Below are 24,930 nucleotides of genomic sequence, written 5' to 3' on the forward strand. Positions count from 1 at the left end.
TGGAGTATAGTGTAGTGCATTATATTATAGTATAGTATAGTACAGTATAGTGTAGCACCATATAGTATAGTACAGTACAGTGTAGTGGAGTACAGCATAGTGCAGTACAATATATTACAGTGTTCTATAGTATAATATAGTGCAGTAAAGTGTAGTTCTGCATAGTATAGTACAATGTTCTGTATTACAGTTTAGTAAGTATAGTGCAGTAAAGTGTAGTTCTGTATGGTATAGTATAGTATAGTGTATAGTACAATGTTCTGTATTACAGTATAGTATAGTACAGTATATTTTAATGCAGTATACTACTATATAGTATAGATTAGTATAGTACAGTACAGTATAGTACTCTATAGTGTATTTCATTAAGTACAGTATAGTACCATGTAGTGCATTGCAGTATAGTATATTACAGTGCAGTATAGTATTGTACAGTGTAGTATAGTACAGTACAGTATAGTACAGCACTGTATGGTTTACTACAGTGTATTATAGTATAGTATAGTACAATATAATACAGTATAGTGTAGTCCAGTAAAGTATAGTACAGTAAATACATTATAGTGTAGTACATTATAGTAACCTGTATTGCAGCATAGTGTAGTTTAGTACAGTGTAGTGTATTGCAGTTTAGTACAGTAGTATAATGCAGTATACTGTAGTATATTATTGTTTAGTACTATGTAGTGTAGTGCAATATAGTATAGCTTAGTGCAGTATAGTGTAGTGTAATATAGTTTAGGGCAGTATAATATAGTATAGTTTAGTGTAGTTTAGCATAGTATGGTTAGTACAGTGTAGTGTAGTATAGTACATAGTTTAGCATAGTATGGTTAGTACAGTGTAGTGTAGTATAGTTCATAGTTTAGCATAGTATGGTTAGTACAGTGTAGTGTAGTATAGTACATAGTTTAGCATAGTATGGTTAGTACAGTGTAGTGTAGTATAGTTCATAGTTTAGCATAGTATGGTTAGTACAGTGTAGTGTAGTATAGTTCATAGTTTAGCATAGTATGGTTAGTACAGTGTAGTGTAGTATAGTTCATAGTTTAGCATAGTATGGTTAGTACAGTGTAGTGTAGTATAGTTCATAGTTTAGCATAGTATGGTTAGTACAGTGTAGTGTAGTATAGTTCATAGTTTAGCATAGTATGGTTAGTACAGTGTAGTGTAGTATAGTTCATAGTTTAGCATAGTATGGTTAGTACAGTGTAGTGTAGTATAGTTCATAGTTTAGCATAGTATGGTTAGTACAGTGTAGTGTAGTATAGTTCATAGTTTAGCATAGTATGGTTAGTACAGTGTAGTGTAGTATAGTTCATAGTTTAGCATAGTATGGTTAGTACAGTGTAGTGTAGTATAGTTCATAGTTTAGCATAGTATGGTTAGTACAGTGTAGTGTAGTATAGTTCATAGTTTAGCATAGTATGGTTAGTACAGTGTAGTGTAGTATAGTTCATCGTTTAGCATAGTATGGTTAGTACAGTGTAGTGTAGTATAGTTCATAGTTTAGCATAGTATGGTTAGTACAGTGTAGTGTAGTATAGTTCATCGTTTAGCATAGTATGGTTAGTACAGTGTAGTGTAGTATAGTACATAGTTTAGCATAGTATGGTTAGTACAGTGTAGTGTAGTATAGTTCATAGTTTAGCATAGTATGGTTAGTACAGTGTAGTGTAGTATAGTTCATAGTTTAGCATAGTATGGTTAGTACAGTGTAGTGTAGTATAGTACATAGTTTAGCATAGTATGGTTAGTACAGTGTAGTGTAGTATAGTTCATAGTTTAGCATAGTATGGTTAGTACAGTGTAGTGTAGTATAGTTCATAGTTTAGCATAGTATGGTTAGTACAGTGTAGTGTAGTATAGTACATAGTTTAGCATAGTATGGTTAGTACAGTGTAGTGTAGTATAGTACATAGTTTAGCATAGTATGGTTAGTACAGTGTAGTGTAGTATAGTTCATAGTTTAGCATAGTATGGTTAGTACAGTGTAGTGTAGTATAGTTCATCGTTTAGCATAGTATGGTTAGTACAGTGTAGTGTAGTATAGTACATAGTTTAGCATAGTATGGTTAGTACAGTGTAGTGTAGTATAGTTCATAGTTTAGCATAGTATGGTTAGTACAGTGTAGTGTAGTATAGTACATAGTTTAGCATAGTATGGTTAGTACAGTGTAGTGTAGTATAGTTCATAGTTTAGCATAGTACGGTTAGTACAGTGTAGTGTAGTATAGTTCATAGTTTAGCATAGTATGGTTAGTACAGTGTAGTGTAGTATAGTTCATAGTTTAGCATAGTATGGTTAGTACAGTGTAGTGTAGTATAGTTCATAGTTTAGCATAGTATGGTTAGTACAGTGTAGTGTAGTATAGTTCATAGTTTAGCATAGTATGGTTAGTACAGTGTAGTGTAGTATAGTACATAGTTTAGCATAGTATGGTTAGTACAGTGTAGTGTAGTATAGTTCATAGTTTAGCATAGTACGGTTAGTACAGTGTAGTGTAGTATAGTTCATAGTTTAGCATAGTATGGTTAGTACAGTGTAGTGTAGTATAGTTCATAGTTTAGCATAGTATGGTTAGTACAGTGTAGTGTAGTATAGTTCATAGTTTAGCATAGTATGGTTAGTACAGTGTAGTGTAGTATAGTACATAGTTTAGCATAGTATGGTTAGTACAGTGTAGTGTAGTATAGTTCATAGTTTAGCATAGTATGGTTAGTACAGTGTAGTGTAGTATAGTACATAGTTTAGCATAGTATGGTTAGTATAGTGTAGTGTAGTATAGTACATAGTTTAGCATAGTATGGTTAGTACAGTGTAGTGTAGTATAGTACATAGTTTAGCATAGTATGGTTAGTATAGTGTAGTGTAGTATAGTTTATCGTTTAGCATAGTATGGTTAGTACAGTGTAGTGTAGTATAGTACATCGTTTAGCATAGTACGGTTAGTACAGTGTAGTGTAGTATAGTACATAGTTTTGCATAGTATGGTTAGTATAGTGTAGTGTAGTATAGTTCATAGTTTAGCATAGTATGGTTAGTACAGTGTAGTGTAGTATAGTTCATAGTTTAGCATAGTATGGTTAGTACAGTGTAGTGTAGTATAGTACATAGTTTAGCATAGTATGGTTAGTACAGTGTAGTGTAGTATAGTTCATAGTTTAGCATAGTATGGTTAGTACAGTGTAGTGTAGTATAGTACATAGTTTTGCATAGTATGGTTAGTACAGTGTAGTGTAGTATAGTACATAGTTTAGCATAGTATGGTTAGTACAGTGTAGTGTAGTATAGTACATAGTTTAGCATAGTATGGTTAGTATAGTGTAGTGTAGTATAGTTTATCGTTTAGCATAGTATGGTTAGTACAGTGTAGTGTAGTATAGTACATCGTTTAGCATAGTACGGTTAGTACAGTGTAGTGTAGTATAGTACATAGTTTTGCATAGTATGGTTAGTATAGTGTAGTGTAGTATAGTTCATAGTTTAGCATAGTATGGTTAGTACAGTGTAGTGTAGTATAGTTCATAGTTTAGCATAGTATGGTTAGTACAGTGTAGTGTAGTATAGTACATAGTTTAGCATAGTATGGTTAGTACAGTGTAGTGTAGTATAGTACATAGTTTAGCATAGTATGGTTAGTACAGTGTAGTGTAGTATAGTACATAGTTTAGCATAGTATGGTTAGTACAGTGTAGTGTAGTATAGTACATAGTTTAGCATAGTATGGTTAGTACAGTGTAGTGTAGTATAGTACATAGTTTAGCATAGTATGGTTAGTACAGTGTAGTGTAGTATAGTACATAGTTTAGCATAGTATGGTTAGTACAGTGTAGTGTAGTATAGTACATAGTTTAGCATAGTATGGTTAGTACAGTGTAGTGTAGTATAGTACATAGTTTAGCATAGTATGGTTAGTACAGTGTAGTGTAGTATAGTACATAGTTTAGCATAGTATGGTTAGTACAGTGTAGTGTAGTATAGTTCATAGTTTAGCATAGTATGGTTAGTACAGTGTAGTGTAGTATAGTACATAGTTTAGCATAGTATGGTTAGTACAGTGTAGTGTAGTATAGTACATAGTTTAGCATAGTATGGTTAGTACAGTGTAGTGTAGTATAGTACATAGTTTAGCATAGTATGGTTAGTACAGTGTAGTGTAGTATAGTTCATAGTTTAGCATAGTATGGTTAGTACAGTGTAGTGTAGTATAGTACATAGTTTAGCATAGTATGGTTAGTACAGTGTAGTGTAGTATAGTTCATAGTTTAGCATAGTATGGTTAGTACAGTGTAGTGTAATATAGTACATAGTTTAGCATAGTATGGTTAGTACAGTGTAGTGTAGTATAGTTCATCGTTTAGCATAGTATGGTTAGTACAGTGTAGTGTAGTATAGTTCATCGTTTAGCATAGTATGGTTAGTACAGTGTAGTGTAGTATAGTACATAGTTTAGCATAGTATGGTTAGTACAGTGTAGTGTAGTATAGTTCATAGTTTAGCATAGTATGGTTAGTACAGTGTAGTGTAGTATAGTACATAGTTTAGCATAGTATGGTTAGTACAGTGTAGTGTAGTATAGTTCATAGTTTAGCATAGTATGGTTAGTACAGTGTAGTGTAGTATAGTTCATAGTTTAGCATAGTATGGTTAGTACAGTGTAGTGTAGTATAGTTCATAGTTTAGCATAGTATGGTTAGTACAGTGTAGTGTAGTATAGTTCATAGTTTAGCATAGTATGGTTAGTACAGTGTAGTGTAGTATAGTACATAGTTTAGCATAGTATGGTTAGTACAGTGTAGTGTAGTATAGTTCATAGTTTAGCATAGTATGGTTAGTACAGTGTAGTGTAGTATAGTACATAGTTTAGCATAGTATGGTTAGTACAGTGTAGTGTAGTATAGTTCATAGTTTAGCATAGTATGGTTAGTACAGTGTAGTGTAGTATAGTACATAGTTTTGCATAGTATGGTTAGTACAGTGTAGTGTAGTATAGTACATAGTTTAGCATAGTATGGTTAGTACAGTGTAGTGTAGTATAGTACATAGTTTAGCATAGTATGGTTAGTATAGTGTAGTGTAGTATAGTTTATCGTTTAGCATAGTATGGTTAGTACAGTGTAGTGTAGTATAGTACATCGTTTAGCATAGTACGGTTAGTACAGTGTAGTGTAGTATAGTACATAGTTTTGCATAGTATGGTTAGTATAGTGTAGTGTAGTATAGTTCATAGTTTAGCATAGTATGGTTAGTACAGTGTAGTGTAGTATAGTTCATAGTTTAGCATAGTATGGTTAGTACAGTGTAGTGTAGTATAGTACATAGTTTAGCATAGTATGGTTAGTACAGTGTAGTGTAGTATAGTTCATAGTTTAGCATAGTATGGTTAGTACAGTGTAGTTTAGCATAGTATGGTTAGTACAGTGTAGTGTAGTATAGTACATAGTTTAGCATAGTATGGTTAGTACAGTGTAGTGTAGTATAGTACATCGTTTAGCATAGTACGGTTAGTACAGTGTAGTTTAGCATAGTATGGTTAGTACAGTGTAGTGTAGTATAGTTCATAGTTTAGCATAGTATGGTTAGTACAGTGTAGTGTAGTATAGTACATAGTTTTGCATAGTATGGTTAGTACAGTGTAGTGTAGTATAGTACATAGTTTAGCATAGTATGGTTAGTACAGTGTAGTGTAGTATAGTACATAGTTTAGCATAGTATGGTTAGTATAGTGTAGTGTAGTATAGTTTATCGTTTAGCATAGTATGGTTAGTACAGTGTAGTGTAGTATAGTACATAGTTTTGCATAGTATGGTTAGTATAGTGTAGTGTAGTATAGTTCATAGTTTAGCATAGTATGGTTAGTACAGTGTAGTGTAGTATAGTTCATAGTTTAGCATAGTATGGTTAGTACAGTGTAGTGTAGTATAGTACATAGTTTAGCATAGTATGGTTAGTACAGTGTAGTGTAGTATAGTACATAGTTTAGCATAGTATGGTTAGTACAGTGTAGTGTAGTATAGTACATCGTTTAGCATAGTATGGTTAGTACAGTGTAGTTTAGCATAGTACGGTTAGTACAGTGTAGTGTAGTATAGTACATAGTTTAGCATAGTATGGTTAGTACAGTGTAGTTTAGCATAGTATGGTTAGTACAGTGTAGTGTAGTATAGTACATAGTTTAGCATAGTATGGTTAGTACAGTGTAGTGTAGTATAGTACATAGTTTAGCATAGTATGGTTAGTACAGTGTAGTTTAGCATAGTACGGTTAGTACAGTGTAGTGTAGTATAGTACATAGTTTAGCATAGTATGGTTAGTACAGTGTAGTGTAGTATAGTACATAGTTTAGCATAGTATGGTTAGTACAGTGTAGTGTAGTATAGTTCATAGTTTAGCATAGTATGGTTAGTACAGTGTAGTGTAGTATAGTACATAGTTTAGCATAGTATGGTTAGTACAGTGTAGTGTAGTATAGTACATAGTTTAGCATAGTATGGTTAGTACAGTGTAGTGTAGTATAGTTCATCGTTTAGCATAGTATGGTTAGTACAGTGTAGTGTAGTATAGTTCATAGTTTAGCATAGTATGGTTAGTACAGTGTAGTGTAGTATAGTTCATAGTTTAGCATAGTATGGTTAGTACAGTGTAGTGTAGTATAGTACATAGTTTAGCATAGTATGGTTAGTATAGTGTAGTGTAGTATATTTCATCGTTTAGCATAGTATGGTTAGTACAGTGTAGTGTAGTATAGTACATAGTTTTGCATAGTATGGTTAGTACAGTGTAGTGTAGTATAGTTCATAGTTTAGCATAGTATGGTTAGTACAGTGTAGTGTAGTATAGTTCATCGTTTAGCATAGTATGGTTAGTACAGTGTAGTGTAGTATAGTTCATAGTTTAGCATAGTATGGTTAGTACAGTGTAGTGTAGTATAGTTCATCGTTTAGCATAGTATGGTTAGTACAGTGTAGTGTAGTATAGTTCATAGTTTAGCATAGTATGGTTAGTACAGTGTAGTGTAGTATAGTTCATAGTTTAGCATAGTATGGTTAGTACAGTGTAGTGTAGTATAGTACATAGTTTAGCATAGTATGGTTAGTACAGTGTAGTGTAGTATAGTTCATAGTTTAGCATAGTATGGTTAGTACAGTGTAGTGTAGTATAGTTCATAGTTTAGCATAGTATGGTTAGTACAGTGTAGTGTAGTATAGTTCATAGTTTAGCATAGTATGGTTAGTACAGTGTAGTGTAGTATAGTACATAGTTTAGCATAGTATGGTTAGTATAGTGTAGTGTAGTATAGTTCATAGTTTAGCATAGTATGGTTAGTACAGTGTAGTGTAGTATAGTTCATAGTTTAGCATAGTATGGTTAGTACAGTGTAGTGTAGTATAGTACATAGTTTAGCATAGTATGGTTAGTACAGTGTAGTTTAGCATAGTACGGTTAGTACAGTGTAGTGTAGTATAGTACATAGTTTAGCATAGTATGGTTAGTACAGTGTAGTGTAGTATAGTACATAGTTTAGCATAGTATGGTTAGTACAGTGTAGTGTAGTATAGTACATAGTTTAGCATAGTATGGTTAGTACAGTGTAGTGTAGTATAGTACATAGTTTAGCATAGTATGGTTAGTACAGTGTAGTGTAGTATAGTTCATAGTTTAGCATAGTATGGTTAGTACAGTGTAGTGTAGTATAGTACATAGTTTAGCATAGTATGGTTAGTACAGTGTAGTGTAGTATAGTACATAGTTTAGCATAGTATGGTTAGTACAGTGTAGTGTAGTATAGTTCATAGTTTAGCATAGTATGGTTAGTACAGTGTAGTGTATTATAGTACATAGTTTAGCATAGTATGGTTAGTACAGTGTAGTGTAGTATAGTTCATAGTTTAGCATAGTATGGTTAGTACAGTGTAGTGTAGTATAGTACATAGTTTAGCATAGTATGGTTAGTACAGTGTAGTGTATTATAGTACATAGTTTAGCATAGTATGGTTAGTACAGTGTAGTGTATTATAGTACATAGTTTAGCATAGTATGGTTAGTACAGTGTAGTGTAGTATAGTACATAGTTTAGCATAGTACGGTTAGTACAGTGTAGTTTAGCATAGTATGGTTAGTACAGTGTAGTGTATTATAGTTCATAGTTTAGCATAGTATGGTTAGTACAGTGTAGTGTAGTATAGTACATAGTTTAGCATAGTATGGTTAGTACAGTGTAGTGTAGTATAGTTCATAGTTTAGCATAGTATGGTTAGTACAGTGTAGTGTAGTATAGTTCATAGTTTAGCATAGTATGGTTAGTACAGTGTAGTGTATTATAGTTCATAGTTTAGCATAGTATGGTTAGTACAGTGTAGTGTAGTATAGTTCATAGTTTAGCATAGTACGGTTAGTACAGTGTAGTTTAGCATAGTATGGTTAGTACAGTGTAGTGTAGTATAGTACATAGTTTAGCATAGTATGGTTAGTACAGTGTAGTGTAGTATAGTTCATAGTTTAGCATAGTATGGTTAGTACAGTGTAGTGTAGTATAGTACATAGTTTAGCATAGTATGGTTAGTACAGTGTAGTGTAGTATAGTTCATCGTTTAGCATAGTATGGTTAGTACAGTGTAGTGTAGTATAGTACATAGTTTAGCATAGTACGGTTAGTACAGTGTAGTGTAGTATAGTACATAGTTTAGCATAGTATGGTTAGTACAGTGTAGTTTAGCATAGTATGGTTAGTACAGTGTAGTGTAGTATAGTACATAGTTTAGCATAGTATGGTTAGTACAGTGTAGTTTAGCATAGTATGGTTAGTACAGTGTAGTTTAGCATAGTATGGTTAGTACAGTGTAGTGTAGTATAGTTCATAGTTTAGCATAGTATGGTTAGTACAGTGTAGTGTAGTATAGTACATAGTTTAGCATAGTATGGTTAGTACAGTGTAGTGTAGTATAGTACATAGTTTAGCATAGTATGGTTAGTACAGTGTAGTTTAGCATAGTATGGTTAGTACAGTGTATTGCAGTATAGTGTAGTATTGTGCAGTGCAGGTTTTATGGTTTAGTGTAGTGTAGAATAATGTTGTATCAGGGACATAGTAAAATGTATGAACTGGTTGCAGCATTGCAGTCGCAGCCGTATCCCGCAGCCTGATGGCCTATAAGGTCCGTCTGTCCCAGCAGCAGGAAACCAGCATTAAAAATAATTTGTACAGATTTTAATTACAGTCCCGGAGCTATAAATCAGCTTATTATAGTACGGTGTAGTATAGAAAATTGGAAAATACTGTAAAATTATATCATCTTAATTGTAGTTTTCAGTCTCTTCACAATTTACAGAACTTATCTGTCCGGTCAGGATAATTTTAGAGGAATCCACATTTACAAATTACATCGTTTCTCTCTAATGGATTCTGTGTTGTGGGTTTGGTAAAAATATTCACATAAAATTACAATAAGAAAACCAAAGTCCACAGAGCGATCAGTCAGTAACCTGAGTTATGGGATCGCAGGGAAGAGAAGAATATTAGGTCTTGATACCGTTACAAACATTGAAAGGAACCAACCTTGCATATTTGAGGGTAATTTTTTAGCAATTTATTATATCACTTTTTTTTTTTTATCTCAAAGTAATTTGTATTTTTGCTTATGACTCAAGCATGTGAATGCCAGATGAACCTGATAGTCGAATATCTTAATTATCTACCTTTAAATCTACATCTTTCTGCATATATTGTCCTGGCCTAAAAGTCCAATTACACTACAAGCCTATCTTAAGCAAGCATTGCTAGGAACGCTCGCTCGTTTCATGATAATCTAGGAGTCTAAACAGTCTGTCGATCACTGGAAGAACGAGCAGAGCAGTCGTTTGTCGGGTGAAATAACCTTTTGTTCTCTACAAAGTACTATTGTTCTCGGCAGCATAACTTCCTGAGAAGAAAGGATCTACTCTGCCAAGAACAATGGTAGCCTAAGCGCTCTGAACGATCTTTCAAAAATTGTTCACCGGAGGCAAAAATCATCTTTAAAACACTCACCTGTTCACTTGTCTGTAGACGACTTCCTTCCTTTATAATGACTTGATCTTGACCATAGATTGCTCCTTAAGACTCTAGAAGGTTAATGTGGACACTACAATGTTCTTTGAAGTTCTGGGTATATCCTCTCAAACTCTAGAAAATTCTACAATTTTGCTTAAAACTATCTCCCCTTGGACCGAAAAATTCTACCTTGAAGTCCAAAAAACTTCTCAAAACTTTTTTTCTTTAACTCTTCAATGGTATCTTAAACTCTGAAAGGCCGATCAAAACCTTCACTGCTCCTTAAAACCTGACAACTTAAAGAATTTTATTTTTAAAGTTAGGGATCTAAGAGGTAATGTTTCTTCTTCTGGAGAGTGACATGCCAGGTCTGGCACGCCAGTATGAGGAGACGTAAACACTTTGAGTGCTCTGGGAAATTAAATATGCAAATTGAATCTTCAGAGAGGAAGAGGATTTGAACTCTAGTGCCCCCTATTGGAAGTACAAATCTTACAAGTCAATATCGACCCTTTCAAGAGCCTTGCAATATGAATTAGGATAAAAGCCAAATCAGAATGTCAATTTGCAGACACGGTGTTTAAGGGTATTGTCCTTCGTCAGTGCAAAACATGAGATGTGATTTGTCTGAGTGAGAGGCTTAGACTGGGATCTAAGGGGTAAGGTTTCTCCTTGTGGAGAGTGACATGCCTAGGTCTGGCATGCCAGTATGAGGAGACTTAAACACCGTGTCTGCAAATTGAGATTCTGATTTGGTTTTTATCCCAATTCATATTACAACACTTGTTAAAGGGTCGACATTGACTTGTAGGATTGCTGCTTCCAATAGATGGCACTAGAGTTCAAGTCCTCTTCCTCTCTGAAGAGACAATTTGCACATTTTTAAAGTTAGTTTTCTCAAGACTCTATGGTGTTCATTTATGCTTTATATTTACACTTTGCAATTCCTTAAAATTCTTAAATGGCATATTAAGTCTCACCCCAATTATTTATACGCTGCAACGTTTCTTGCTCTTTAAAACTGAACGTTATCATAAAAATCTACTGAACAATGTTCCTCCGACAATCTCTTTATATTGCAGCTAATTTTAAGAAATTCTCTGATTGGATTGAGGGGTATTAGGCTTCTCAATGTGCAGATGTGGAAATGTGTTCATTCCAACATGAGGATAATCTTTACTTATTCCAATTTTGACGGCATTTGAATTATATTTATTATATTGGTTTTTAAAAGCTATTTATCTCATCTCTCATTTATCTATTTATCTCAAGAATCTATCTATTATATATTATCTATTTATCTATCTATTATCTATTATCCATCTATCTATTATCTATATATTATCTATTATCTATCTATTATCTATTTATCTATCTATCTATCTATCTATTATCTATCTGTTATCTATATATTATCTATCTATTATCTATCTGTCTATCTATCTATTTATTATCTATCTATCTATTATATATCTATTATCTATCTATCATCTATCTATCTATCTATTATCTATCTATCTATCTATTATCAATCTATCCTCTATCTATTATCTATCATCTATCTATTATCTATCTATTATCTATCTATCTATTATCTATCTATTATATATCTATCTATTATCTATCATCTATCTATTATCTATCTATAATATATATCTACTGTATCTATCTATCTATTATCTATCTATTATCTATCTATTATCTATCTATCTATCATCTATCTATTATCTATCATCTATTATCTATCTATTATCTATCTATCTATTATCTATCTATTATATATCTATCTATTATCTATCATCTATCTATTATCTATCTATAATATATATCTACTGTATCTATCTATCTATTATCTATCTATTATCTATCTATTATCTATCTATCTATTATCTATCTATTATCTATCTATTATCTATCTATCTATCATCTATCTATTATCTATCATCTATTATCTATCTATCTATCTATCTATCTATCTATCTATCTATCGATCTGTTATCTATTATCTATTATCTATCTATCTATTATCTATCTATTATCTATCTATCTATCGATCTGTTATCTATTATCTGTTATCTATCTATATATTATCTATCTATATCTTTTTACTATCTAACACATTCCTACCTACAGTTTTACTTTCAAAAATATATCTAATAATTTTATAATTCAATTTATACCAAAAATGTGCGTGCACATGTAATACTAATTTGCAGAGGTTATATAGTAATATGGTGTACACCACAGTTAGTTCTAGGAAAAAAAATCCCACCCCCCAAAAAAGATAAGAAATAACGTTTCTGGATACCACATTGATCATAGTTATATATTTGTCAGCAATCGGATATGGATGGTAATATTTTCTTGTATATTTTGCATTTATCGATATCTCTGACATGGCGGAGGCGTCACCTCCCTGCTTCACTGTATGTTATAAAGTCCTAATAACACCGGGTCCTGTTGATATCATGTTCTAGCGCTCGCATTACAGATAATTACGCTTTCATATGGATGCGATAATCTCCCACCATCGCCTTGTGTGTGTGAAGCAGCACAAACCTCCGTGCACATGGCGGTGAATAATGTATATCTCCAGAATACAGGCAGCGCGGGGCGGCAGCCAAGACGTCGCCTTCAGCAATCTGATTGTTGTTAGCAGCTGGATCCTTTTCTGGGCATGTTCATGATTTATTTCACAGCGCAATTGTCATTCATGTACATTAAAAATATATAGTGTACAGTTGGTCTCAAAGAGGACGGGAGAATAAAGAAATACAGAAACACCGGCCGCGGCTCATTTATACTTCACACGTCAGAGCGCATTATGTGGGGATGCAGATCATGTAGATGTGTGAGGTGCGCGCGGCGAGAAAAGCTCCGCTACATCCTAAAGCCGAAATTATCGCTATAGACAAGGACTTCAAGCCTACTGAAATTACTATATATGCTGTATGTATGTATATATGTATTATACATGTACACACCCACGCCTCCATTTTTACTTATTACAGTCCTTTTAAATGTCGTCCATCCTGAGGATGTAATTTTCCCTCGAAATATAATAAACCTATGACTGTGATGATACAGAGTGCCGCAGTTAGCTCGACCAAATCTTATGGCTCTGATTGTACTTTTTTTTGTGTTTTTTTTTTACTACTCTTATCTTTCAATTTAATATAATATCATTTGTCTTTTCTATTTTGAAATCATATCCCTTAACTTCGTTTATATCGTTATTTAATTTAAAACTTTCAAGAATTTATATTGTAAAACTGACTTATATTTATTGAAAAAAATATCTATCTATCTATTGATCTATCATCTATTTATTTACATATCTATCTATTATCTATCATCTATCTATCTATCATCTATCTATTATCTATCATCTATCTATTATCTATCTATTATCTATCTATTATCTATATATTTATCTATTATCTATCATCTATTATAAATCATCTATCATCTATGTATCATCTATCTATTATCTATCTATCTATTATCTATCTATTATCTCTCATCTATTATCTATCTATCACCTATCTATTATCTATTATCTATCTATTATCTATCATTTATCTATCTATTATCTATCTATTATCTAGTATCTATCTATCTATCCATGTATTATCTATTATCTATCATCTATCATCTATCTATTACCTACCTATTTAACTATCTATCTATTATCTACATATCTATTATCTATCTATTATATCTATCTATATATCTATCTACCTATCTATATATTATTTATCTATTTATCTATCATCTCTCTATCTTTCTATCTATCTATCTATCAATTATCTATCTATCATCTATCTATTAATTATCTATCTATTATCTATCATCTATCTAGCATCTATCTATTATCTATCTATCATCTATCTATCTATTATCTATCTATTATCTATCGTCTATCTATCGTCTATCTATCATCTATTTGTTATCTATCTATTAGTGATGAGCGAGTGTGCTCGTATAACCCTTTCACTGAGCACGCTCGGGTGCTTTCCGAGTATCTTTGGCGTGCTCGTATATTAAGTTCGAGTCCCTGCGTCTGCATGATTTATGGCTGTTAGTCAGCCTCAACACATGCAGAGTTTGCCTATTTGTTAGGGAATCCTCACGTGTTGAGGCTGACTAACAGTCATAAATCATGCAGACGAGGGGACTCTAACTTAATATACGAGCACACCGAAGATACTCTTAAAGCACCCGAGCATGCTCGGCAAAAGGGTTAAACGAGCATGCTTGCTAATCACTACTATCTATCTGTATCTATTATCTATCTGTCTATCTATTGATAAGAGGTTTATTTGCCCATATAGGAGAGGTATGGACAAATAAACCCCTTATACATGTCTTTCACAGTCAACTAGAAATTGTTCCCTACATTTAGGCCCTTTGGCTTCAAAGTTTCCAATATATATCCAGTCTAGTTCTTTCCTTTTTAAGATACTATCCAATCTATAAGTCTAAGTCTTAAAAGGGACCTTTTTCCATGAAATATTTGTAAACTGAAATCACTGTGTATTTTCTTTACGATATATCGGCAATGATTGACTCTGGTCTTAAAGTCCCATGTCGTCTCACCGATACACCATAAGTTACAGGGACAGCACAAGAAATAGACAAAATCAGAATTGTATGTGAGATAATGTCTAATTTTTGGGGATATTGGATGGGAAAATGTTTTCTCTTTTATCATTAATTGGCAACTGATACATCCCTAATAGGAGAAACATTTCCTCCATGGGACATTTGTTAGCAATGTATGAAAACATTGGAGTTCATCTGATTTAATCAACTGTCTTTTCAGTTTATTTCTCTGCAGTATGAGAACAGGGGAAATTGGCATTTTCTAATTGCTCTGTATCGCTAACAATGCGTTTGGTCTATAACAGCTGGCTTTAGGGCAGTGACTCGAGCATCTTGTTTGGGAGGAGGCTACTATATATCAGGAAACTGTTCTTTATAGTGAGTTTTATATAAAGAGAGATCTTCAGAGTTTTATATAAAGAGATCTCAATTTTACAGAAATATCCAAGAACAGATGACAAGGGTAAATTAAATATCCTGGATCATGTTATTAAGGAAAGAGCTAAATTCTTCTAATTAATTCACAGTCACTACAATTTAGACTCTAAATGAAGAAGTTTTTATCTATTTTTCATCACCACCTCTAGATATATTCAAAGAGGTGAGACGTATAGACAAGATCCTCCTTAAGTGTAGCAATCACCAAGTTAGCATATGTAGGCATCATATTGGCACCCATAGCGGTCCCATGCAGATGTAAATAGAAATCATATCAAAAGAGGACGTAGTTTCCTTTTAAGGCAAGTTCCAAGATGGTCAGAAAGAACCATATACCCGCAGCAGTATATGTCGTACTAGACATCTTTTTTTTTGGAAAGTCTCTGAAACCTCTGTCATGTTATATTAACAAATAAAGAGACATTACATCTAAAAAAATAGGAATGATCTCATGTGATAGTTTTAAAAATCGTATCTTATTTTATACCTATTTTATTAAATAAGGAACCCATTCCAGATACAATGAGACTTCGAAGTGGGTTTACCAAAAATTTATGAACCTTAGGAAAAACGTATATATGACTGTGGTATTAGGCTATTCATTATGAAGGAAATAAAACATATTAATACCCCTTTCAAAAGCATCTTTCACAATTTTAACTATTTGCTTTAAAACTACAAACTTGGAACATGGATTCACACATCACATACCAGTTAATTATATTTTCCTATCTATCTATCTATCTATCTACCTATCATCTACCTATCTCATATCTATCTATTATCTATCTATTATTCATCTCTCTATTATCCATCTATCTATCTATTATCTATCTATCTATCATCAGTCTTCAACTATATCATTTTTCTACTTTCTACATAAAAATCTCAAGACAGTGTCCAGAATCCAACAATCAAGTGTCTAATGTATAAGGTTTAAATGACACCATTATAGGCCCCTTCTTGGTATAATGTCCCCCATCCTGGCCCCCTTCTTTGTATAATGTCCAGCATCCTGGACCTCTTCCTGGCATAATGTTCTGTTCTGCCTCTCTTTTCCAACATATTTAAAAGCTAAATAAATTAATTTTCTTACCTTCCTCCACTCCTACAATGCTTGGTGTCCTCTTCCATAACTGGCGCAAAGGCCGGCAGATGACTTCAGCATGCCAGCCACAGGCGGCACATGATGTCACTGCCATGCACCAACCATGAAGTATGCCGACGTCAGCTATGGACTCTGATTTGCCAATGGCATGTATTGCAGTGCAGGATGCCTCAGACGCACATCGAGTTGAAATAGGCACTGGCATCAGTGAGCCCCCCACCAACATGGGCCCGTTCCAACCAAGATCGTTACGCCTCTGTATGTCAGGAATATTCTAAATAACCAGGATTCATGTGGTCACAAAAGCCAACTTTACACAACAATAAGAGTGAAAACAACAAATATAAATTATAGTAATACACAGCACTAGAAATGTGAAACAAGCAGAACTTTACTGTATGATTACAGTCCACAAAATTACTAAATTGATCTTCCTGGCTGGATTTAGGTATAAATCGTGAATTTTCTATTTGAGCAGCCGTAACATATGCTTCTTGTTCTTTTCTCCTCTCAGGAGGTACCTGTGTAGTGAACCCCACAGACCTGTTCTGCTCAGTTCCTGGCCGACTCTCTTTGCTAAGCTCCACGTCTAAATACAAGGTCACCATAGCAGAAGTGAAAAGACGTCTCTCTCCTCCTGAATGCCTCAACGCTTCTCTCCTGGGTGGTATATTACGAAGGTAAATGCAGGTCAATATTTCTATGTTTGTATTAGGCAATTAGGAGTTTTACTATATTCACATAGAAAATCTAGTGCATAACTGCTGTGTAGAAGGCTCTGGCTGTCCAATATAATATAACATCTCCATACAACTCTTTTTATTTTAATACTTTAAAATAAGTCACCCCAAAGACCGCTCTTTGCTATTCCAATAACTCCAACATACTGTACATTCATAGAAAATGATACGTGACACACACATGGCTCTCTTTGGATGTATTTCAACCATACAACGGAGATCAATCCTACAAGAAGTCCATATACAGAGAAAATACCCCCCATACCTTTATTTGCTCTACCTGAGATAAGTATTAATTGACTTTTTATGAATATGGTTGAGCCATCGCCTTCATATTAGAGTCGGAGTCACTCTTTGCAGTGTCTTTCTGCGGTGACTTCCGAGTAGGTGACCCTCTTCTACGATATCGCAGGGGTTGTCCAGAAGGGATTACCACCTTACTAATAACCAGCATATTTAGACAGCTATACTGTTTAATCTACTTTTTATACTTCACTTTATATATATATATATACAGTACAGACCAAAAGTTTGGACACACCTTCACATTTAAAGATTTTTCTTTATTTTCATGACTTTGAAAATTGTACATTCACACTGAAAGCATCAAAACTATGAATTAACACATGTGGAATTATATACTTAACAAAAAAGTGTGAAACAACGGAAAATATGTCTTATATTCTAGGTTCTTCAAAGTAGCCACCTTTTGCTTTGATGACTGCTTTGCACACTCTTGGCATTCTCTTGATGAGCTTCAAGAGGTAGTCACCGGAAATGGTCTTCACTTCACAGGTGTGCCCTGTCAGGTTTAATAAGTGGGATTTCTTGGCTTATAAATGGGGTTGGGACCATCAGTTGTGTTGTGCAGAAGTCTGGTGGATACACAACTGATAGTCCCACTGAATAGACTGTTAGAATTTGTATTATGGCAAGAAAAAAGCAGCTAAGTAAAGAAAAACGAGTGGCCATCATTACTTTAAGAAATTAAGGTCAGTTAGTCCGAAAAAATTGGGCAAACTTTGAAAGTGTCCCCAAGTGCAGTTGCAAAAACCATCAAGCGCTACAAAGAAACTGGCTCACATGAGGACCGCACCAGGAAAGGAAGACCAAGAGTCACTTCTGCTTCTGAGGATAAGTTTATCTGAGTCACCAGCCTCAGAAATCTCAGGTTAACAGCAGCTCAGATTAGAGACCAGGTCAATGCCACACAGAGTTCTCTAAAACAACTGTTAAGAGGAGACTTTGTGCAGCAGGTCTTCATGGTAAAATAGCTGCTAAGAAACCACTGCTAAGGACAGGCAACAAGCAGAAGAGATTTGTTTGGGCTAAAGAACACAACGAATGGACATTAGACCAGTGGAAATCTGTGCTTTGGTCTGATGAGTCCAAATTTGAGATCTTTGGTTCCAACCACCATGTCTTTGTGCGACACAGAAAAGGATGAACGGATGGACTCTACATGCCTGGTTCCCACCGTGAAGCATGGAGGAGGAGGTGTGATGGTGTGGGGGTGCTTTGCTGGTGACACTGTTGGGGATTTATTCAAAATTGAAGGCATACTGAACCAGCATGGCTACCACAGCATCTTGCAGCGGCATGCTATTCCATCTGGTTTGCGTTTAGTTGGACCATCATTTATTTTTCAACAGGACAATGACCCGAAACACACCTCCAGGCTGTGTAAGGGCTATTTGACCAAAAAGGAGAGTGATAGGGTGCTACGCCAGATGACCTGGCCTCCACAGTCAACAGACCTGAACCCAATCGAGATGGTTTGGGGTGAGCTGGACCGCAGAGTGAAGACAAAAGGGCCAACAAGTGCTAAGCATCTCTGGGAACTCCTTCAAGATTGTTGGAAGACCATTTCCGGTGACTACCTCTTGAAGCTCATCAAGAGAATCTCAAGAGTGTGCAAAGCAGTCATCAAAGCAAAAGGTGGCTACTTTGAAGAACCTAGAATATAAGACATATTTTCAGTTGTTTCACACTTTTTTGTTAAGTATATAATTCCACATGTATTCATAGTTTTGATGCCTTCAGTGTGAATGTACAATTTTCATAGTCATGAAAATACAGAAAAATATTTAAATGAGAAGGTGTGTCCAAACTTTTGGTCTGTACTGTATATATATATATATATATACATATATATATATACACTGCTCAAAAAAATAAAGGGAACACTCAAATAACACATCCTAGCTCTGAATGAATGAAATATTCTCGTTGAATACTTTGTTCTGTACAAAGTTGAATGTGCTGACAACAAAATCACACAAAAATCATCAATGGAAATCAAATTTATTAACCCATGGAGGCCTGGATTTGGAGTCACCCACAAAATTAAAGTGGAAAAAACACACTACAGGCTGATCCAACTTTGATGTAATGTCCTTAAAATAAGTCAAAATGAGGCTCAGTATTGTGTGTGGCCTCCACATGTGTCTGTATGACCTCCCTACAACGCCTGGGCATGCTCCTGATGGGGTTGCGGATGGTCTCCTGTGGGATCTCCTCCCAGACCTGGACTAAAGCATCCGCCAACTCCTGGACAGTCTGTGGTGCAACGTGACATTGGTGGGTGGAGCGAGACATGATGTCCCAGATGTGCTCAATTGGATTCAGGTCTGGGGAACGGGCGGGCCAGTCCATAGTTTCAATGCCTTCATATTGCAGGAACTGCTGACACACTCCAGTCACATGAGGTCTTGCATTGTCCTGCATTAGGAGGAACACAGGGCCAACTGCACTGGCATATGGTCTCATAAGGGGTCTGAGGATTTCATCTCTGTACCTAATGGCAGTCAGGCTACCTCTGACGAGCACATGGAGGGCTGTGCGGCCCTCCAAAGAAATGCCACCCCACACCATTACTGACCTACTGCCAAACCGGTCATGCTGAAGGATGTTGCAGGCAGATAGCTCTCCATGGCGTCTCCAGACTCTGTCATGTCTGTCACATGTGCTCAGTGTGAACTTACATTCATTCGTGAAGAGCACAGGGCGCCAGTGGCGACTTTGCCAATCCTGGTGTTCTATGGCAAATGCCAAGCGTCCTGCATGGTGTTGGGCTGTGAGCACAACCCCCATCTGTGGACGTCGGGCCCTCATACCACCCTCATGGAGTCGGTTTCTAACCGTTTGTGCAGACACATGCACATTTGTGGCCTGCTGGAGGTCATTTTGCAGGGCTATGGCAGTGCTCCTCCTGTTCCTCCTTGCACAAAGGCGGAGGTAGCGGTCCTGCTGCTGGGTTGTTGCCCTCCTACGGCCCCGTCCACGTCTCCTGGTGTACTGGCCTGTCTCCTGGTAGCGCCTCGAGCCTCTGGACACTACGCTGACAGACACAGCAAACCTTCTTGCCACAGCTCGCATTGATGTGCCATCCTGAATGAGCTGCACTACCTGAGCAACTTCTGTGGGTTGTAGAGTCCATCTCATGCTACCACGAGTGTGAAAGCACAACCAACATTCAAAAGTGACCAAAACATCAGCCAAAAAGCATTGGTACTGAGATGTGGTCTGTGGTCCCCTCCTGCAGAACCACTCCTTTATTGAGTGTGTCTTGATAATTGAAAATAATTCCCTTCTATTGTCTATTCCATTTGCACAACAGCATGTGAAATTGATTGTCAATCAGTGTTGCTTCCTAAGTGGACAGTTTGATTTCACAGAAGTTTGATTTACTTGGAGTTATATTCTGTTGTTTGTGTTCCCTTTATTTTTTTGAGCAGTGTATATATATATATATATATACAGTATATGAATGGGACTCCATTTATCAACTATAAATATGGTGATTGAAATGTATTTACCATTTGCCAAAATGTCACATAATTTTTTTTTCCATTTACCAAAATTTTCAACATTTTTAAAATTGGCTTCATTGCAGTTTAGGTAACAACTTTTCCATACAAATACAATTACTAAAATGCTTCATTACTTTTAAAAAGGAATCTGTCAGTAGAATTAACTGTCACGCCAGATGTGAATGCAGTACAGGGGGGAAAGGTAAAGGGAGCCCAGACACTAGGGAAAGGGGAAGTGGTGACCTCCTAAACTGGACTAGCGTCACCCTGTCTTCCCCTCCCGTCCCTATACAACCTCCGAAGCTGTCGTTGATCATGTGCCTCACCCTACTATACCTGGCATAAGGTGACAACTGGGGGTGGAAGGAGATGAGCACTAGTCAACCTCCGCTAGCACTCTAAAGTCAAAAGGGGAAAACAACACCAGGGAATAACAGCTGAGCTTTAGAAGAACTCCAGTAGTGCACACGGCCTCAAGACTCCAGAGAGGACGTGATGCTGCTTCAGCCAAGCTCCAAGAAGGAATGAGTATAACCGGCGATGCCCACCTAGATAGACCAGGTATATATTCACCCAGGCCAGAGGGAGGTAGTCGCTGGGTCCTAAAGACAACCTCCTATCTAGGAAGCTGTCTTCAATGCCAAAGTGGAGATCTCCTATGGGCCACTGCAGGGCGACTGTCTGTCACCTCCGACACACCCGTGACATCAGTCCTCCTAAGTCGTCTATATCGGCATGTAGGTTATAGAAATATAAAATGATACCTTGATATTTGCGATCCTATGTTTTGTTCCAGAGAAATCCACATTTTCTTAATATGTAAATAACTTGTTAAGCTCTATGGGCTGGGCATAGATCTCCGAAAGAGTTTACCTTCAGAGCTTTTTTTAAATGAACCGGGGTATTGCTTTTGTGAGAAATGTAACTAACACAGTGCAGCAGAACTGAACTTTGTCTCATTATAAACACTTCTGCAGCAGCAGCTCAGCTTTAATGTAACACTGACTGCTTGTGAGAGGGAAGCTGAAGCACTATAAGAGGAAATCTGCAGATGTGTTTAATGCTGTCCTGTGTCAGTTATAATCACACACAGCTCTGCATTGAGATCAGGAGAGCAGAGAGCAGCCATCACATATGACACTGGTAACGCCCCCTTTCATTTAAAATAAGCTCTAGGGCCGAGTCTCAGTGAGATCTATGTCCGGCCCATAGATCTAAGCAGAAAAATATGGATCTCTCAGGAATTAGACATTGGATCACAGATATCAAGGTATCATTTTATTCAACTTCTTATTCAACCTACATGCATATATACAGTAGATGGCTTAGCATGGTTGATCCTACTGACAGATTGTCTTTAAAGGGGTGGTCCAGCCTCAATAAAAAAAAATGAAGAACATTACAAAATGATGTATATTCACATGTAGGGATGAGTGGACCTGTGGATGTTCGGGTTTGTAGGGTTCGACCGAACTTTAATCCAAAGTTCGGTTTGGGAACTGGAACTCTACCCGAACTTGAACCCGAACACCATAGAAGTCAATGGGGACCCAAACTTTGGTGCTGTAAAATGATCGTAGAAAGGGCCAAAGGAAGCAGAGTATCCCCACAGAGTCAGTCACTCTCTCTTTCTGCTCTCCCGGAACTCCGAACACTAAGACGGACTTCCGGGAGAAGTTCTTCTTTGAAGTTCAGCACCGGATACTAGGTGTCTGGAACGAACTCCGAACTTTACAGTTTGGGTTCACTCATCTCTATTCACATGTTATTAGCCCCTGGATCCAGAGCAGGCAGCTCCAATGGTAAGCAATGGTGGCAGAAGCCATGAAGTCATGGTTTGTCTGTCACATGACTGTGATTGGCAGCAGTCAGGTGACTAGAACAGTGTGTCAGTGGTAGTTTCTCTTGTGTCACTCAGTTTTAGTCACCTGACCGCTGCAGCCACTCATTGTCCCTGTGTCAGAAATACGGTGATACGGGTACCTAGGCAGGCCACCTGAGCTGTCTGCCCTGAATCCACCTGTGTAATGGCAGACGAGTATACATCAAGTTATTATTCTCACCCCATCTATGGTGCCCGTACATATTTTAGTGAAGCTAGACACCACAATGTAAGGATATTTCTCCACTCCTTTTAATTCAGTCCATTATGCTATGTTGATCCAGCAATAGCATCCATACTACAAGGGCAAAACATGCAGCCACAATAGAGTCCACAGATAGAGCTGACGTTGATCACTCTCCGCAACGCAAATTTCCATGAGTGGAAAGAACTTGTAGAGGGATCCATTTTAATCTTTTCTATGTAATCTACTGGATTAAACAACAGTAAAAAAAATGTTGTCCATCATTTCTTTAGGAACTGAAATATCCGTACTGTTGTTACTATCTTTATATTCAAGGAGGGGCTTTTATTTTTGCAGGGCAAAGTCAAAAAATGGAGGACGTTGCTTAAGAGAGAAGTTGGACAGGCTTGGTCTAAACTTACCTGCAGGAAGGCGAAAAGCTGCTAACGTAACACTGTTGACATCTTTAGTGGAAGGTAGGATTCCCTCCGTCACCCACCCACAGCCCTCACAACTCGGATTCAGATTAACTATGCCACTCTCCAGTCCTCAAACCATTGTAAATCTTCGCCGTTGTTCAGAACTTTCAGATCTGAGGAATATATCCCACTTGTCTTTGATCATTTTATATGAAGTTACACAGTGGATGAGAAGATAAAGTACCTGGATTGGAGTTCTGCGTTCCGTCAGAGTGGGATGAAAGTGTCTCCTCACATACTGGGCATTACTAACCCTCTTCCTTTTATTCCCTTGAACGTTTGGAAGTGCTGATCAAATCGAGCAAGGTCTTTCTTCTAAGGTCTTAAGAGATGTTTCAAATACACTTCTAATAATTTCTCTTCATTATTCACTTGTCTCAGCCGTCACATGTTTTCTCGGCCAAGAATGAGAAACTTTCCTTGAAATAGGTATTCCTATTGAAGAATTGAACAATTTTTAAAATTTTAATTTTTTTCTAAGATTGGAAACCTAGTGGATTTAGCGCCAGAAAGCATTTGAATATTCCTACATTCTAGTTGGCTACCTTAAGATTCTAGTTAACTTTTTAGTACATTATCTTGGTTTTAAAAAGTTTATCTTATCACAGATGACCAAAAATTACTGAATTGATTCAATATGAATTGAATTTGTGTCGAATTTTTAGGAATTCGCTGAACTTAGTGATTTCGAACAATTTGAGATTTGCTTCACGCAAATCGCCTAATATGGCCACAACCATTTTACATGTTGCAGAAGATTGCCGCACCTATAAAAGGATCATTGGCACAGCCAGGTCGGCTTCCCCATAAAGACTTGCAGATATCACATCACATGATGTAGCACAGGCAATCGGGAGCAAATACCAGAGCCACTATAAAAGCACAGGTTTGGAAAGCAGCAGTCATATTGTGGTTTATTTAGATAGTGAGAGAACATCAGAGCTCATATCTTAGCCAAAGAGATAGGGAGAGAGAGACAAAAAACACTGAAGAAACTGTACAGAGTGTGATAGCACCGCAAAATGAAGCTTAGAGTGTGAGGATAACACAGATTTAATTTATAGGGAGAGATATATATAGAGGAGTCACTTTTTTAGTTTCCATCCAATTATCCATAGCCATATACAATATGTCGAGATCACTTTGAAATTAATAAGGTTATATTTGCATTAAAGAGACTGAAAGGGGTTCAATTGAGTCCTAGGAGATCTTAAAGTGTCATACATGTCACTTGAGGGCAATTGCAGGCTTTGGAATACTTTCAATTATTGGTGAATCGATTTGCTGCAAATCAAATTTCCGTGGAGAATTTTGTGAAGTCAATTGAATTTCAAATATTTGCTTACGAAAAAAAAAATTTGTCATCCGGGACCCCAGAAAGCAGTTGATTTTGCAAGAAGATGAATGGCTAAACATGCAATCCATTGATGGCTTGAGTCCACCATAGTGGATTCGACTATGGCCATGATGTCCTTACTCCCTAATCAGCCTTATGGACAAGGACTGTCCTAATGTAACAACCCATTTAAGAGATAACAACTCTTTCCCTGTCCGAAAGTAGCTCACAAACTCATTTTCCGATCTCACACACTAGGACTAGGACAAATTTCAAAGAAAGCTAAGGAAACCCAAGCAATCGTAGAAGGAA

At 36.1% G+C, this 24,930-nt stretch overlaps 1 protein-coding gene across 2 annotated transcripts in view; it reads left to right on the forward strand.

Annotated features, from left to right (window-relative positions):
* TFAP2D (transcription factor AP-2 delta) overlaps positions 1-24,930 on the forward strand; it is a 61,041-nt gene that overhangs the window by 23,605 nt on the left and 12,506 nt on the right. For both annotated transcript variants that reach the window (XM_073672944.1, XM_073672945.1), the window contains exons 4-5: positions 16,700-16,865; positions 23,161-23,279. In XM_073672944.1, coding sequence (XP_073529045.1) covers positions 16,700-16,865; positions 23,161-23,279 — 285 coding nt within the window. The remainder of the gene's footprint in view (positions 1-16,699; positions 16,866-23,160; positions 23,280-24,930) is intronic.

This window comes from Phyllobates terribilis, unplaced genomic scaffold, assembly GCF_046119375.1.
Source record: "Phyllobates terribilis strain yellow unplaced genomic scaffold, ASM4611937v1 Scaffold_3__8_contigs__length_932513732, whole genome shotgun sequence".
Lineage (NCBI taxonomy): Eukaryota > Metazoa > Chordata > Amphibia > Anura > Dendrobatidae > Phyllobates > Phyllobates terribilis.